Source organism: Monodelphis domestica, chromosome 7, assembly GCF_027887165.1.
Source record: "Monodelphis domestica isolate mMonDom1 chromosome 7, mMonDom1.pri, whole genome shotgun sequence".
NCBI lineage: Eukaryota > Metazoa > Chordata > Mammalia > Didelphimorphia > Didelphidae > Monodelphis > Monodelphis domestica.
The window spans coordinates 138,861,290-138,878,169 of record NC_077233.1 but is presented as its reverse complement, the minus strand read 5'-3'; the positions used below and the strand labels follow the sequence as shown (position 1 = coordinate 138,878,169).

Sequence of the window (16,880 nt, the reverse complement as noted above, 5' to 3'; positions counted from 1 at the left end):
TAGATGATATTGGGTGAATTTGTGGTTCATTGGATAGAGTACTTTGTTTGCTTTAATCTACTGGAGAAGGAAATGGCAAGCCACATTATGTTTTGTTAAGAAAACCTCATGAACAGTATAGTCCTTGAGGTCATGAATAGTCAGATACCACTAAACAACAAGGTAGGTATTAACATTGCAAATATAATAAATTATGTTTAAGGGGCAGCTAGATGGCACAATGCTCTATTGAGTATTGGAAGTGGAATTAGAAGGCTCAACTTCATGAGTTCAAATCTAGTCTCAGATACTTGCTAGCTGTGTGATCCAGGGCAGGTCACTTAATCCTGTCTGCCTCAGTTTTCTCATTTATAAAATGAGTTGGAGAAGGAATGGCAAGTCACTCTTGTATCTTTGCCAGGAAAATGGCAAAAAAAAAATGCCAAAATGGGGTCAAAGAGTTGGACATAACTGAAATGACTCAACAGCATGTGATATTTACTACTAACCTATTTTTTTTTTATGATGGGAACTGATACCTAGTGTTGAATACTTGTATTAAATTTTTTTTTTAATCATTTCCAGCTCTGAAAGAGAACACAATGGATTCTGAGCTTTCTCAGGTCCGTCACACTATGCAAGAAGCTCTCCAGACTCTTTCATCTTCCAGTGATGGGGTACAAATCTCTGAGGCCCTGAGGTCTGTGAAGCACTACTTGAATGGATTACAGAACATAGTCCCACCTAGAGAGAGGGAAGAATGTTCCAAGATCCACTTTTCTACCTTCCTTCAATGTCTTGTCAACAAATTGAGCCCTGATTGGCTGGAACTGCTACCTGCTGGCCAGTTAGAAGAATTATGGGATAGCTTTTTTCTAGAAAGTCCTGCTGACCAAGCCTTTCTGGTCTTGATGGAATCCATCATTGTTACTGCTGGGTAAGTATAGTTAACTAGATTTTGTATTTTGAGATTTTGTTTGTTTAAGCAATAACATAAGCAGTCTAAGCTTGGAAGGGTTACCAGCTTGCTGACCTTAATTCTATGAATAATTGGCCATCCTGGTTTTTTCTATTAATAAACATCTAATAATTTATATGGAGTAGGGGAGTACTGGGTAGAATGGGTAAAACTGAGGAAAACTAATTTTAAAAACATTTTTCACACCCCTAGTCCTCCCTCCACATTGGGAGTCTATCATCTCCCTTTAGGGAAGAGTCCATCATTTCTCTGTGAGGAAGTGAGTGGCTTGCTTCATTATTGATTATGTGGAGAATTATTAATAGCAGGTTATGTTTATATAGCATTGCGTGGTGACTTCTAACTTATGTCTCTTGGATTCAGAAATGCTGTAGTCAGTAGTCACCATCTGTCCTCTTACTAAGGCCTTTCCTTCAACTTCTGTTTTGATTATAGTCCGAGCTTTCGTCTGATGAAAATGTCCCAGGTGCTTACCAAGTTCCTGAAGAGGGGCAGACTGGTAGAACTGATGTGGGAGATATGTCAGCAACAGGTGCCTCGGGGCTCATCCCTTCTCCAGGAGACTCTCCTCAGCAAAGTTGTGTGTCTGCCCGATCACCTGGGTAACCGGATGAAGGAGCACTGCCCATCCCTATTCTTTCCCCAGAACTACTTCCCTTTGCTGGGGGAGGAAATGATCCAGGTGCTCCAGAAGATCTCTGACTCACTCAGAGGTGAGCATAGCCTTTGGAACTCCCTCCTCCTAAACCACTCAACACTTCCACAGATGGCAGTAGTAATGTGTCCAGATTTATTAGGGAACTTTTATCTTTCCCAGCCCCTATTCCTCAGGGCAGAGATACTGAACACCTTGAGTATGAGTGGCTTAGATTTTAACCTCTGGACAATAAGGCTTCCATCTTTTTCTGCTGAGTATTTGATAAATTCATTAGGACAGGAGAGAGCTAGTTCAGTTCTTCTTTGCTTGGTCAAAGGAGAGGTTATCTTCTGTTTTAGCTATCCATAGTAAAATTGCAGAGATTCTTTCTTTCTCTCTTCTGTGGCCAGCTTCCAGGAGTCTTTATTTACTGTTCCGGATTGGTTCTTGAAAATGTTATCAATATGCCTTTGGTAGTTAACATTATTGATGAATATTTATCAAGGATCTTCACAGAAGTCTCGAAGTCATAGACTTAGATTTTGGGGGGCTAGTCTAGTCTAACTCCCTTCTTGACAGTTGAATAAACTGAGGTAATGAGGGACTCAGTGATATACCCCATGTCACACAGAAGGTAAGGATTAGAAACTGGATTTGAACCCAGGGCTTCTGACTGGAGAACTTAAAATATTTCTGTAGAACCATGGGGCATAATCACAGTGTGATGGCAAAACAGTTTACAAAATACAAGGTTTTCTGAGCTTTTAACTCTAAGCATAGAAGTAGTCACCTTTTTAATTATGTAGTCAAGGGAGATTCAAAAGGGGTTCTGGAGAAATTTTTATAAGTTGTAGGACCAGCCCAAGCCATAAATTTGACTAAGCCCTGTCTGGCTTTATGAATGTGGTTCCCTTGTGAATGACAGGCTCTGCAGGAACAGGCCCAAAGAGAAGTGACTAGCCCCACTTTGGTTCCTAGTTCTGAGGCAGAAAATGGTTCTTGTCCTTGGAGTTGATGGTTTTCATCTCTGTTGCCACAGTACCAAGAATTTGCACTGAATGCAAGGTTTGCATGGTGTGGGGCTGCCTCTTTGTGAGCTTTTGTAAAGCTCTGCTTTACCTGGCATTTATCTTACATATGTGTGTTGTCTTTGGTCATTGTGCCCTTAGCACCTAGCACAGTTCTTAGCATATAGGAGATGCTTAATATTTGCTTGTTGATTGATTGATTGTGATACTTGGTAGGTCTGAGTTCAGATCTGGTCTTAGACATTTATTAGATGTGTGGCCCTAGGCAAGTTACTTCACTTCTGTCTGTCTTAGTTTCTTCATCTGTAAAGTGGAGTTGATAATAATAGTTTGTACCTCCTATGGTTGTTGTAAGGATAAATACTATTTGTAAAGTGCTTTGCAAACCTTAAAGCAACAGAAATGCTATCAGCATCAGCATCATGGACCTGTGAGGTCTCCTTTCCTTGACCAAACTTATAAAATGTTGATGCTGGAAAGAATGATACATTTTGAAAGCATACTGCACTGTTTATGAATAAAGATTTTAGAAGTGAAGAAGGAAAATCTATGAACTTGGCATAAAGGCCATTGTTTTTTTCAACTCCTGGCTGATAGGGGACCCTTTCTTTGATCTGTTCTTCTTGCTACTGCCATGCAGATTTAGGAGCGTATCCCTTCAGAATATAAGTGCTCTGAAGGCAGGGAAATGGCCAAATTTGTGACCTTCACCACACAGATCTTTACTTCCTATTTGGTAATTTATACAGAAATGTTTCTAGGGTGACATTGTTACCTGGTACAGGGCCTTGCACATATTAGGCACTCAGTAAATATTTGTTGAATAAATAGATGAGTGAATATGTGGGTTAGCAGGAGAGTTCAGTAGGGACAGGGTGGTTACTAACAATGTTAATTTCCCTTAATTTTATGAATCTTTTTTTCCTACTCTAGGAGGCTCGGATTGTTCCATCTCCTTTCTATCCCAAATACTAGCGAAAGTCTGCATCCATGGGAGACAAAGTGAGTACTTTGTAATTCTGGAACAACTTATATTTTAAAGTTGTTGTTGCTTTTATTCAGTTGTTTTCATTTGTGTTAGACTTTTCAGGACTCCATTTGGAGTTTTCACAACAGATACTGGAATGGTTTGCAATTTCCTTCTCCAGCTAATTTTATAGATGAAATTGAGGCAAAAAGGATTAAGTGACTTACCCAGTTAATAAGTGTCTGAGGCCAGATTTGAACTCAAGAAGATGAGTCTTCCTAACCTTGGGTTCTGCACTTTGGCCACTGAACCACCTAGCTGCCCCATTTTAATAATAATTTATGTTTATTATACCTTTTTTTGCATCTGTTTTTCCAGTCAGTTCTTAAAATAATGTAGGAAGACATTATAGACTCTCAAAATTTCAGAGTTGGAAGGCACTTGGGTATGTATTTAGTACAAACCATACATGAAAGGAATCCCTGCTCTAACATACCCAACAACTAGTCAGCAATAAGCTTCTGCTACTTATAAATTTCTTTGTTAAGCTTTGATGGCCAGAACTGAACTCACTATTCCAGTTGAGATATGAGAGAGCAGAGTCCCATGGGACCATCACCTCCCTCATCCTTTATAATGAAGCCTAAGAGAAAGTTTGGTTTATTGGCTGCTATGCCATACTGCTGATGTGCTTAAGCTCACAGCTCCCTAAAATTGTAGGTCTTTTTCAGAGCAACTGCTTTCTAACCATGCCTCCCTGCTCTTGTGCTTCCAATGCTTCTTTTTTATACCTAAACGCTAGATGTTTCATTTATCCCTATTGAATTTTGTATTATTAAAGTCAGCTCAATGCTCTTCCATGCCAAGATGTTTTTGGATCCAAAGTGTTAGCTGTTCCTCCTAGCTTTGTGTGATCTGAAAATTTGACAACTTAATTTGTATCATTGATAGCCCGGGAGCAAGTACTGAAGCAATCCATTGGACACCTTCTGCCATGCTGAGATTGAACCATTAACAACTATTCTTTGAGTCACTTGATTTTATTTTTATCCAGTCCATATCTCTTCATTGTCTCCACATTAATAGTATGAATATTTTATCAAAAGCTTACTAAAAACTAAGTAGGCCATCCACAATATTCCTTTCATCTGCTAGTTTATTAATCCTGTCCAAAAAAGGAATGAGGTCAATTTGATGAAAGGTATTCTAGATGAAGCCAGGCTGGCTCTTTGTAATAATTCCCTCTCTTTCTGGATGTTTATTAATACAGTTTAGAATTTTCTCAGGAATTAAAGTCAAGCTTCTTGGCCTGTAGTTTGTAGACTCCCTTTTTTTAAAAAAACCCAGGATGATGTTTGCCCTTCTTCAAGCTTGTGGTACTTCTTCCATTTTCCATCATTTTTCATATATCACTGATGGGGACTTAGCAATCTTGCCTGTTCATTCTTTCAGTCCTTAAGGGTGTGGTTCATCTGGACTAGGTACCCGGTACTCTCTTACTCTTTCCTTTTTTGTCTTGTAAAAGTTAAATTTAGTCTCTTGTAATAAAAGTTATTATATTTTTAGAGGTTTGTTAAAGATTATTAGAAATCAAGGATAAAGAAATACAGAATAAGAAAAGCATGTGCCTAGGGCACATTAGCCCATTCACAACCTACTCACTACATCTTGTTGCAATCTCTGAATAGAGAAAGAGGAAGAAGTAGGCGTTACTGTGAAATTTTAAGGTTTACACAGCCAATTTAAATACAAATTTTGATCTCGCCCAGGTGGGGATCTCAGGTGAGATTATAGGGAATTCTGGGAACTACCAAGGACTTCTGGGGATTGAAGTCTGGGGTTCAAATCTCCATTTTTACAGTCTTGAATATTGGCTCTCTGCTCATTATTTTTCTTCTGTTTTGTTCAGTGCAGAGATCATTCTCTTTGGCAGAAAAAAACCAAATATAATCTGAACTGAGCAGCTCTGTCTCCTCTCTGTGGTTACTTTTCACTGCCCCAGCCAAGCAAATGGCCTATCCCTTCTTTAAATCCCTTCTTTCTCCTAGTATAGCTTAAACCACCCACCTTCATCCCATTTCACTGTCCTTAGCTTTCCTCCATTGGCGCAGTTCATCCTGAGCATTGGCATTGCTGACACTTGTATACTTTTCCCATCATTCTCTTTAGCCCTGGCCTACATTCTATCTTCTGTACATTTCTAATAGATCCATATCAGTTTTTTCAGACAAATCTCATTTTCCCTCTTCATAGGGAATGTTGCCCTTTGTTTCTTTTGAATTTCATTCTTGAGTATCTCCCATCCCTTCTGGGCTGACTGCCTGTAGGATTTCAGCTGTTATGCTGTTATGCTATCCCTTAACTAGGGGACATGTCAGACTATGCCTGGATTTCCTCTCCTCCATCACAGACTAAAGACGGGTGCAGCTACTTTTCCCTAGGCACCTCCAATCATTTCCACATCAGAAAACAGGTCTTCCCTGTTAGTCAGAATCATATCCAGAATAAAATGTTTCTTGTCAGTTCCTCTACCTTTGGAAGGATGAAATTATCACTAAGGCACGTCAACAGGTTATTCGCTAACTTTGGAGAGAACTCTAGATCCAGCAGCTACCTGTGTATTTGAGATCATCCATCATTGCTGTATTATGTCCATGTGCCACCTCTTGATCCATTCCCCAAACTCCTTTTCTGTTTCCTTTTTCTGTCCTGTTCTGCTGGTCTGTAGCAGACTTTGATAAATTCTAGGAAATAAGTAGCAGTGAGCTCACAAAAGGTCATAAGCAAAAACTTCTTTATTATGTTGGAGGAGTGAAAACTAGACAGAGTTGTGTTGGGTTTTGGCCTAGAAGCAAATCCAAAACAATGAGGTGAAGCCTCAATACATATAGTTGTGATAAGACAGAAAACAAGTAGAGCCAAGGAAACTATGGCCAAGTTTGTTTAGTGACAAGACAGAGTTTGCCCAGCATCAAAGGACCTATTCTTTCAGGGTTTCCTCACCTAGATGTGGTTTCTGCAAGTACAAGTTTGCTCAGCTTTAGCAGTTGCCAGTTTGTGCTGGTCATAGGTTGTTTTTTTTTTTAAGAGCTACTAAGTTTTTTTGTTCTGTTTTGTTTTTTAATAACCCTTACCTTCCATCTTGGAGTCAGTACTGTGTATTGGCTCCAAGGAAGAAGAGTGGTAAGGGCTAGGCAATGGGGGTCAAGGGACTTGCCCAGGGTCACACAGCTGAGAAGTGTCTGAGGCCAGATTTGAACCCAGGACCTCCCGTCTCTAGGCTTGGCTCTCAATCCACTGAGCTACCCAGCTGCCCCCAGAGCTACTAAGTTTTAATAAAAGTGGAGATTATAGGTTTTTACAGTAACTGATTGACAGCAGCAGAATTCAACCTGAGTGTATGCATGCAAAGGACTGTTGTTATGCCAAGGTCACACACATTCTTTTTTTTTTTTTTTATAAACCCTTACCTTCCATCTTGGAGTCAATACTGTGTATTGGCTCCAAGGCAGAAGAGTGGTAAGGGCTAGGCAATGGGGGTCAAGGGACTTGCCCAGGGTCACACAGCTAGGAAGTGTCTGAGGCCAGATTTGAACCCAGGACCTCCTGTCTCTAGGCCTGGCTCTCAGTCCACTGAGCTACCCAGCTGCCCCCTCACACACATTCTTGATTGGGTGTGATATACTCAGCTAGGTCTGGGCTTGAAGAATATGGCAACTCAGAAAAATGAGAGGCATTAGCAAGGGTTATTTTGGGGGTTCAGACATTCCTGACAACTCCAATGACAAAATCACTTTTGTTTCACCCTCTCTTGACCTTTGTCTAATTACTCTTCATTGGGTTTCCCTTACTCCAGCTCTTGGATTTTATCAAATGAATATGCCTTCTTAAAATATAGTATTACCTTGCCTACTTTTACCCATTTTGTTTCTTTTGAATAAGATATTCCCACCCAAAGCCATATTCCAGACATGGGTTTCAGCCCTTCAAGTCTTAGCGATATCTATGAAGTCAAAGTTGCCTCTTTTCAGTTAGGATCTCCAGTTATTTTGCTTGTTGTCTATACTTTATGCATTTGCATATCCACATTTGAGGCCATAGGTTTTATTTTTAGCTCCTTTCTAGGTTTTTGCCTCCTGTAAACTTTTGGGTGTTGCAGCTGCTATTTTTCTTCACTGTAGTTACTCTGTTCTCTAATTTGGGGGATAAACAGAGGCAGTCTTCTCCCTCCTCCCAACATTTTTAGTTTAAAACCCCTTTATTTAGCTTCTAAGACACCTGTTAAAAATATTTTAACAGCCTTTGTTAGGTGCACTCCATTTCTGTCCAAGAATCTGTTATTTTTATCTTTTCAGTTGGGGCCCAAATCCCATTCTCAGACAATACCTTATTAGCCAACTATGCACTTCCTAAATTAATTTTTCTCTTTTACATTTGTTGCTTTCACTGGACAACTAAGAAAACACAAACTTGCCCACTATGGTCTTTAGTTTCTTGCCCTGGATTTCCTATTCATTGGCAATACTTTTTAGGTCCCTTCTAGAATGATGAGGTATAAAATAGCAAAGTCTAGATCTGGAGCCAAGAAACCATGAAGACCAAAGTTCAAATTCTTATACACTTACTAGCTGTGTCACCCTAGACAAGACAATCAACCTCCATCTACCTCAGTTTACTCACTATAAAATGGGGATAATAATGGCAACTATTCCCTTTTTTTAATTCAATTTTATTTTATTTTCAGTTATGAATTATGTCCCTCCCTCTTCTACCCATTGAGAAGACAAGAAAAACAAAACCCCTTATAAATATGTATGGTCATGCAAAGCAAATTACTTTCTTATCCATGTCCAAAAAAATAAAGAAAAAAAAAGAGGAAAAATATGTTTCAGTCTGTATCTAAGTCCATCAGCTCTTTTTCTGGGTATGGATCTCTTATCATGAGCCTTTTGAAACTGTGGTTGGTTGTTGTGTTGATCACATGTACTAAGTCTTGCATTATCTTTATAGTATTATTGTTATTGCATAAATTGTTCTCCTGGTTCTGCTCACTCCACTTTATATCAGTTCTTCTCACATTTTTCTGAACCTGTCCCCTTTCTCATTTCTTATAGGACAATAGTATTTTATCACATTCATATGCTGTAACTTGTTCAGGGTTAGCATTGGAATAGCATCTACTTCTCAGCATTGTTGTGAAGATAAAAATGAAATGTTTGTAAGAGCTTTACAAGCCCTTAAAATGCTTCATAAATGCTAGTCGTCATCTTCATCATCAGTTGTGCCCACAGTGACTCATCAGAAGAGGATTGTTTTCATCCATTTTGATAAATCTTGGGAAGTTCTTTGGTAGGTCTTAGATGTTATCAGGTTCACATGGCTCTTTCAGCACCCTTTTCTCTTTCTTCACTGACCCTTCCTGGTTAAGCTTTCACTTCTGTATCATTCTTGGGAAGATAAGCAGCCTCTTCCTCCTCAGAACATCTGTCTCCCTCCTTTGCTGGAAGCCATATAGCTAATTAGTGGTAGTGCCAAAATGAGAATCCACAGTTCATGTGAAGAAGTTTGAGAAAGGACCCCAGATATGGATTCTTTCTAAGGAAGGCCCATCCTTCCCTTCCACTCCCACAGTGCTTCTCTGACAAACCTCTTCCCAGAGCCCTTCTCTCCTTACTGCTGACTCTCCGCCTTACACTACCATAAATAGGCAGGATCTCAACCGTGCTTTACCTTGCTCATACTTGGACTGCTTCCATGGAAACCACCTTCTCTCCATCTGCTGCATTCCCCATAATTTCCATTTCCCCTTTTATGTGTTGTCTTCCCTCCTTTAAAATGCAAGCTTCTTTAGGGTAGGGACCACCTGGCTTGCTTATATTTGCATTCCCAATGTTTAGCCCAGTGCCTGGCACATAGTGAAGGCTTAATAAATATTTTTTCCTATTTCTCTGTTTATCTATCTATTCATTTCTCCTTTCTTCCAGTTAGGGGTTTCCCTGGGCTATAAGCTCACCATGAGTCAGCAGTCTGATGCAGCACTGAAAAAACTAATTCAGGCTTGTTTGAATTGAGAGGCACAGGATCAAAAGGGGGGGTGGAATGGGGGGCAGGGGGTAGTGATAGTCCTACTGTCCTTACTGTCCTTAGTACCAGCCTGTATAGGGCCCTGTAGTCCCTCTCAGACAAGGCCACATTGGGGGTATATACTGAGTGCTGGATGCCAGGTTTTATGAAGGACATTGGCGAGCTTATCCTGAGGAGATGACCAGGATGACAAAAGGTTTCACATCTAACTCATACAAGAACTCTGAAGGAGCTAGAAAAACTCAGGTTAGAGAAGGAGGAGACATGAGAAGGATCTTATAACTGTCTTCAGGTCTTTGGAGGGCTATCTCAGGAAGATGGGCCTAGACTTGTTCTGCTCAGGCCCAGTGGACAAAGCAAGATCAGTGGGGCTGGAAATTGCAGAGAAGCAGGTTTCAGCTTTTGTTGTTCATTTAGTTATCCAGGGGTCATTCGGCCTAGAGGCAGGACTCCTCCTGAGAGGTCTCTTTTCTTTAATAGCATTTTAAATTTATGCTTTTATAAAATATTAGTGACAGCTATCCTTTTACCTTTGCATCTTTGCTTGTGACCAAGATCACTGAAGGTCTGCAAGTAGAAGCTACATGACCAGTTGTGTAGAGGCCATTGTTGGTTATAGAGTCATAGGATCATAGAACTGGAAGGGACATTTGAGGCCATCTCATCCAGCCCCTTCATTTTATAGATGTGGAAGCTGAGGCACCATGAAGTTCAATGCCTTGTTTAGGATTACATAGCTAGATAGAAGAATGGGATTAGAACCCTAACTCAAGTGCTGCACAGATTCATTATACCTTGTCCCTTTCAGGTAGGAGTTGGACTAAATGTCCTCTGAGATTCCTTTTAATCTCCCCCCCTTTTAAAAAAATCCTTGGCCTTCTATCTTGGATTCCATTCTAAGTATTGGTTTCTAGGCAAAAGAATGTTAAGGGCTAGGGCAACTGGAGTTAAGTGACTTGCCCAGGACCACACAAGTATTGTATCTGAGGTTAGCTTTGAACTGAGGACCCCCTGCCTCCAAGCCTGATTCTCTATCCACTGAGCCACCTATCTGTTCCTGAGGTCCCCTTGTACTCTGGATTTTTGCAATTCACATCATCCTTTATGTGATTCAGTATGTAAACCAAGTTAGGTAAAGATTAAAGAAGTGTCCCTAGACACTTACTTTTAGAAGTATTTGCTTTGAATTGCTGGTGGAGTTGTAAACTGATCCAACCATTCTGGAAGGCAATTTGGAACTATGCCCAAAGGATGCTAAAAGACTATCTGCCCTTTGATCCAGCATAGTCCTGCTGGGTTTGTACCCCAAAGAGATAATAAGGAAAAAGACCTGTACAAGAATATTCATAGCTGCGCTCTTTGTGGTGGCAAAAAATTGGAAAATGAGGGGATGCCCTTCAATTGTGGAATGGCTGAACAAATTGTGGTATCTGTTGGTGATGGAATACTATTGTGCTAAAAGGAATTATGAACTGGAGGAATTCCATGTGGACTGGAATGACCTCCAGGAACTGATGCAGAGTGAGAGTAGCAGAACCAGGAAAACATTGTACACAGAGACTGATACACTGTGGTACAATTGAATGTAATGGACTTCTCCGTTAGTGGCAATGCAGTGATCCAGAACAATTCAGAGGGACTTAAGAGAAAGATGCTATCCACATCCAGAGGAAGAACTGTGGGAATAGAAACGTAGAAGAAAAACAACTGCTTGATCACATGGTTCAATGAGGATATGATTGGGGATGTAGACTCTAAATGATCCCCCTAGTACAAATATCAATAGTATGGAAATAGGTCTTGTAAAACCCAGTGGAATCGCGCGAAAGCTATGGGAGGGGAGTGGTGGAAGGGGAGGGAAAGAACGTGAATCTTGCAACCATGGAAAATATTCTAACTTAACTAATTAAATAAAAAAAAGAGGTATTCTCTTTGAAACATAAGAAAGATTTATAAGCATGTTATTTTTCTAGTTTGTCTCAAGTATATACAGATTAGATGAAACTTCCTTTGAAAGCTGGCTGAGGACACTGGGTCGCCAACAGTTCAGTCATTTGTCTTTGTGTCTATTTTCCCCTCAGAAGAGATTTTGGGAGTGTTGGTACCCCGCTTGACAGAGCTCACCCAAGCTGACTGTATCTGGCAGAGACTCAGTTGGCGCCTCATGGAATGTGTGCCAGACCGGGGGATGGAGGCAGTAGTGTCTGGACTTCTCCAAGAAGCTCCAGGGTAAGAGATCAAGAAAACACTATCCTAATATCTTCAGAAATTGTATCTGTTGCATGTTTGTCAGCCTAGACCTTTCAACCTTTCATTTGATGATGTGGCACCTTTGGAAAAGTCTTGCTGATACTGGGAACACTACTGGTATTCTAACCATTTTCCCTATGTCCCTTCTATTATGTTAAAAGAGTCATGGGGAAGAGCTCTGACTCATTTGGCTTCTGAGTTACTTTGTTTCCTTCTACTTCTTTAAAATCTATTTCACATATGATTATAATGAGATCCACTGGAGTGGCTATCTTAATTTTTCTTGATGTTTCTTTTCGTAAATATTGGTTTTAAAATGGGCTATTTGTTTGCCTTAACAAAGATGCTGAATCTGACACTTATCACCTACACGACTGGGCAAAACGTTTAACCTCTTGGTGTCTTGGTTTCCTCATGTGCAAAATGAAGGAGTTGGTCTAGATCAGAGGCATCAAACACAGGCCTGTGAGTTCTGTTGCCAGAACCAGATTAAAATGTAATTAGGAAATAGCTAACAAAACAAATAAAAATGCCACAAAACAGATAATGCTGCTAAGTAGATTTCTTAGCTTGTGGCCCTCAGGGATCCTCATGTACATTTTTGTGGCCCTCATATCTGTTTGAATTGGATACACCTGGGCTAGATGGTCTCTGAGGTCCTTCCCAACTCTCAGTTTGTACACTTTGAGTTTTTTATGGTGATGCAACATCATCTCCTCTTGACACTTGTTCTCATGCCTGGAGATATGGAGACAAAGGATCCAGGCAGCCGGTGCACTCAAATAGGAGTCTTTGCTGGCAGAGGCAATGCTGTGGGCACACAGGTCTGTCTCCTAAACACCTGGGCCTGAAGCCAGTGGGTGGGAAGGCTGGGAGTCTCGTGGGGGATGTGAGGCTGCTCCTTTTAGACAGGGATTTCTCTGGTGTGGCCAGAGCCCCGCCTGAACCTCTCCCTCGGTAAGTCCACCTCGGTAAGTCCTCGCTAGGTCCAGCTTATTTCCTCATAACTAGGAGAGCCAGCAGTTCTGAGTTTGTACAGAGTAGTTTTGCTTTGGTCATACTGAGAAACGCTGATGAGCTTAGATGACTGAGTACTCTTAGACTGCTCTTCTGTCTCTTTCAGAGCCAAAGTTCTTTCTCAGTTACTGGGGAACCTGGTGATGAAGAACAAGAAAGCCCAGTTTGTGGTGACCCGGAAATGCCTGTTGATGCAATACAGATACCCAGTGAGCTTGGGTCTCGGACATGTGGTCAGAGGGGAGAGGCTCCAGCCCTCGGCTAGGGGGCCCTCATGCTTCTGAAGAGGGTGGTCTGCGGTCTGCCTGCAGGCACAAAACTGGGCGCCTTTTACACAGCTATATTTTCTCTTGTCCCTGTTAAAAAGGCACATATTTTTGTGTGATGTGTATACTCTGCTAGAAGACATGGCCCAGCAGAGTTAACAGAAGGTGGGCCTTGAAGTCAGGCCGACCTTTGCCAAGTGCTGTGAGCATGGACAGAGCACTTGCTCCTGTGGGCCCCTAGGGGGCTCCCTAACACTGCAATCCTAGACAAGCGGCCAGTCTGAATTGGGGTGTGGTGGGGTGGAGGGGGATGGAGTTTCTGTATTGGGAGTCCCTTGTACCAGACTATCCCAGGTCTAGATTTTATTGGAAAGTTAAAGCTAAGCTTTAAAATACACAAATCATTGAAATACTTTAATGGATTATCCATGTGGACACATCTTCTGTTCAGGCAGGTCCTAACACATCTGTGTTCTCCTACCTGGTACAGTTCTTCTCCATGTTCTTGCATAGAATCTTGCACAGGTGGAGCCATGGAGACCCTACCCAACCTGCTGGAGACCCACCTTCCTCTAAGCCTTCTTTTTGACATTTTGTAGGCACATTTTGTGCCTCTTATTCTGAGGGCTCGTGACACAATGGACCTACCTCTTTTTGTAGTCATGTTTCCTTGTGTTACCTTCTTATTTGTAGGTCGCCATTGAAAGTATATTGCTGCCTCCGTCTACCTCCCTTCCCCTCTCAAAGCCATTACCACGTACAATATAGCCACTAAAATGGCCAGTTGTCTGGGGGAAAGTGTTCATGGTGATTGGTTGTTCTGGGGATGGTTTACAGAATTGGGAGAAGCGGATGGCATAGGGAGGAGGAACTGTAAACTGTAAAAAAAAAAGGTTTACAGAACATAGATTTCTGAAGGGGGTTGCAGACCAAAAAGTTTCAAGACAACCATCCTTAGGGGTCCAAAATGTGCCAACGGCTCTATGAACCGTTTAGAACATCTTGTTCCTCCCTAATAAGATCTCAAGTTTTTATTCCTCAGTTGATTGATCTGCCTTAGAAGGGAAAGGCTGGGTTTATCTGAGTGTTTGATATTGGAAGAGCATGATAGAATTTCATGTATAGGTCTCCCTGATGTGGGCCCAACTCACATATTCAATTTGGATGTTTCCTCCTATGATACATGCTTGCCAATCCATCCTGCAAGACTCTTGTCCAAGTCCTTTCTCTCTTTTTTTTAACCCCATAACTTCTGTCTAAATGTATCAATTCCAAGGCAGAAGAGCCTCAAAGGCTTGGCAGGTGGGGTTAAGTGACTCACCCAAGGTCACACGGCAAGGACATGACTGAGGCCAGATTTGAAATCAGGAAGATGAGTCTGAGTCTTCCTGACTTTGGACCTAATGCTCTGCCCACTGTACCACCTAGTTGCCATAATTTCTCCATAGGGAGTCTATCCAAAGTCCTGGGGACCTTCTTCACTTCATTTTGATATTGCTTTCAGTTATACATAAATAAGACATGATGGGAATGTGATGAGGAATATAGAATCTTATTCTCCTCTGGGGAGAGAAGACTAAGGATTAAATAAGTTGTGTTAGGGTAGTTGATGATAGAGTAGATGGAGGGGCCTGCTTTATTGTTCAAGAAATTATTTGCCACAAGTCAATGGCAGAATTGAGATGAGATCCCTGCATTTTTTATGTTTAATCCGTTACCTTCCACCCATTTCTAGGCAGTAATAGGGACAGGTATGCACTGGATTCTGAGTACCTGCAAGTATGAGCAGTTAGCTTTTAGGGCTCTGTGGACATGGGTGAGGCTTGAGTTCTGCAGTTTTTTTATTAGAAAGGATCCAAATGACTTTTGTTGCAGACTGAAATGCTTCAAAACCTCCTGGGATACTTGGCCTTGGATAGCCATCGGCGAACTCTCCTCTTACAGGTAACTGCTGCTAATCCCCCTTTTATTTTCTTTTGGGCATTAAGAAGGGAAGGCTGCTCTTCAAGAGACCTGTGGCCCACAACCCACAGGGACAACTAATTCTTCTAAGGAAAGCGATTTGTGTGAGAACAGTCAAGTCTAGTTGGGCAGAAGTATAGAGGGAAAGAAGAAGATAATTTATGCACATCTGCTCAGTGCAGTAAAGGTGTTCCCTTTTTCCAGCTGCTAATTGGCTTAGCAGCTTCTGCCCCTCCTAGTTATTCTCTTATATCTCCTGCAACCAAAGCTGAAAACGTCCTTTCTTTTCAGCCCAATATTCTCAGAGAGGGGATATGTGTGTGTGTGTGTGTGTGTGTGTGTGTGTGCGCGCGTGCGTGCGTGCACATGACACAGTATCTTGTGAGAGGAACAAAGGGATGGCTGGGTAAGAGAGCAGACCCTGACCTGATGACTATGTGGACCAGGTGCTGAAGGACCTCTTGGAGACTTGGGGCAGCCGCAGTGCCATCAAACACTCCCCAGTGGAGCAGCAGCTTTACATCAGCAAAGCCCTCCTGATCTGCTTGTCCCACCTGAAGGAGGCTGAGATAGAGCATATCAGGGAAGGTGAGGTTGCAGGGCTGGCCAGAATCCTTCCCTATTATATGACTGATGATAGGGAAAATTCCAGCTGCCATGAAAAAGGGGTCAGCTGACTTGTTCTGTCTGTGACATTGGCGGAGGTGTTTGGACTAGGAAGTATGGAGTCCAGCTCCTCGATTCTCTTTTTTTTCTGCCTTGCTTTTATTTCAGAGCTGCTGACCACCATGATGGGAGGTGTGCAGTGTCATATTGAGAGTAGTCTACCCCAAGTCCGACACCTGGGAATGATTGTGGCAGAGACCATCAGTTCCCGAATACACTCAGAGGGGCCCAAGTTGAAATTCCAGGTGAGAGGGGTCAGGGAAATCCCTTCATTTTATTTGTTTATGTATTATTTTATAAATTTATTTTTTATTAACAATTTATTTCCAGGTTTCTCAGCCCCTCCTTCCCCTCCTCACAACACAGAAAGCATCATAGATAATGGCTTCCATGTTTCATTACCTGGAGGTGAACATTTATAAGTTATTCTTCAAATATTAAATCTGTAGCCATACATAATGTTCACTTGGTTCTGCTCGTTTCACTCTTCTTTATCTCATGTAGTTCTTTCCAAATTAAAAAAAATAATAATCTGTTCATCATTCTTTACAGCACAGTCATAATCCATTGCAATAATATACCACAATTTGTTCAGCTATTCCCCAGTTAATGGACACCCCTTGATTTCTAGTTCTTTGCCACCACAAAGAGAACTACTAGAAATATTTGGGAACATGTAGGTCCTTTCCTTTTTCCTTGATCTCCTTGGGAAATGAGTCCAGCAATGATATTGCTGGGTCTAAAAGTATTTATAATTTTACAGCCCTTTGGGGAACTCCAACTTGTTGTTACCCAAAATGACTGGATCAGTTCACAGTTCTACCAATAGTTTAAGTCCCTTCATTCTTGGTATTTCTTATTGCAACATAATCTGACTGTTCACGTTCATTTTCCTGTGCACTTAGCTCCACTACAAATCATCTTAATGCTGGTGCTTTATATTTATATAACATTTTTCTCTTTTTCTAAGTATTTTTACATCCCTTCTCTTAAATGATGCTCATCACAACCCTGAAAGGAAGGCAGGACAGGTGTATCTTTTCCA

At 41.3% G+C, this 16,880-nt stretch overlaps 1 protein-coding gene across 3 annotated transcripts in view; it reads left to right on the top strand.

Moving 5' to 3' along the window:
- The window catches only part of TELO2 (telomere maintenance 2), a 62,539-nt gene that overhangs the window by 30,302 nt on the left and 15,357 nt on the right, over window positions 1-16,880 (top strand). For all 3 annotated transcript variants that reach the window (XM_056805655.1, XM_056805656.1, XM_056805657.1), the window contains 8 exons: window positions 565-916; window positions 1,394-1,671; window positions 3,557-3,625; window positions 11,756-11,903; window positions 13,048-13,150; window positions 15,083-15,151; window positions 15,616-15,757; window positions 15,944-16,080. In XM_056805655.1, coding sequence (XP_056661633.1) covers window positions 565-916; window positions 1,394-1,671; window positions 3,557-3,625; window positions 11,756-11,903; window positions 13,048-13,150; window positions 15,083-15,151; window positions 15,616-15,757; window positions 15,944-16,080 — 1,298 coding nt within the window. The remainder of the gene's footprint in view (window positions 1-564; window positions 917-1,393; window positions 1,672-3,556; window positions 3,626-11,755; window positions 11,904-13,047; window positions 13,151-15,082; window positions 15,152-15,615; window positions 15,758-15,943; window positions 16,081-16,880) is intronic.